This window comes from Pteropus alecto, unplaced genomic scaffold, assembly GCF_000325575.1.
Source record: "Pteropus alecto unplaced genomic scaffold, ASM32557v1 scaffold9389, whole genome shotgun sequence".
NCBI classification, from domain to species: domain Eukaryota; kingdom Metazoa; phylum Chordata; class Mammalia; order Chiroptera; family Pteropodidae; genus Pteropus; species Pteropus alecto.
Genome location: NW_006442345.1, coordinates 3,956 through 4,962, shown reverse-complemented (window position 1 = coordinate 4,962; position 1,007 = coordinate 3,956). Strand labels below are relative to the sequence as shown.

At 59.8% G+C, this 1,007-nt stretch overlaps 1 protein-coding gene across 1 annotated transcript; it reads left to right on the top strand.

Annotated features, from left to right (window-relative positions):
• Positions 1–412: 412 nt before the first annotated feature.
• On the top strand, positions 413–1,007 carry LOC102887617 (histone H2B-like; the record flags this gene model as incomplete). Its single annotated transcript, XM_006920959.1, has 1 exon — positions 413–1,007. A coding segment is annotated over one exon (595 nt), but the record flags the coding sequence as incomplete, so codon positions are not given.

Here is a 1,007-nt window from a genome sequence, read left to right as displayed (position 1 = left end):
GATTTCCTGGAGCACTCTGCCGGCCATGTCAGAGAATTCCTGCTCAACCGTGGTGGTTTAGCCCAGGACAACAGTAGATTCTGGATTAGAAGAAAGGGGCCCGAAGTGGCCAGGGTCATTCTGCTAGCGGTCAGGAATTGGGTTATGAAGGTCAGACTCTCTCAAGGAGCCAACCCGGAAATTTCTACAATTCGAGTGCATTTGGCGAAGTCTTTTCAAAGTTCCCGTTTTGTAGCATCGTGCCAGCTAACACTGTCAGATGACCTTTTGCCTCCATGTAGCATGTTTCAAACAGTTACGAGGTCAAAGGATGCCCACTCTGATTGGTGGGGATGTGATGCCAAGCAGGAGCCTACCCAGTCACGTGTGACGTGGCGAGATTTAGTGATAGGCTCCCTGGATTGTATTTTAGCCAATCAGATGTGGAGACTGCCCATGACAGCCGGGAACGCAGCGACTATAAATTGGCTGCCGCCCGTCAGCAGCTGCCATTGTCTTTCCTCACAACCGACGGGAAAGCTACCTCTGACATGGCAACGCCTGCTCCCGCCGTGGCGGCGCCTGCCTCCGGCATGCCTGGGCCTGCCTCCGACATGCCTGGGCCTGCCTCCGACATGCCTGGGCCTGCCTCCGAGGCTTCTGAGGGATCGCCGGGCATGGGGGAGCCCACGGAGGCACCTACGAAGGCCCCTGAGCAGAGGACGCCGAGGCGCCGGCGCCGCCGCTGCTCCGACAGTTTCGCCACCTATTTCCCCCGGGTTCTGAAGAACGTTCACCAGGGCCTGAGCCTGTCGCGGGCGGCCGTGAGCGTCATGGATTCGTTCGTGAAGGACATCTTCGAGCGCATCGCTGAAGAGGCCTCGCGCCTGGCCCTCTCCACCCAGCGCGCCACCATGACCTCCAGAGAGATCCAGACGGCCGTGCGCCTGCTCCTGCCCGGGGAGGTTGGCAAGCACGCCGTGTCCGAGGCCAACAAGGCCGTCCTCCGGTACAGAAGCCGCACGTGA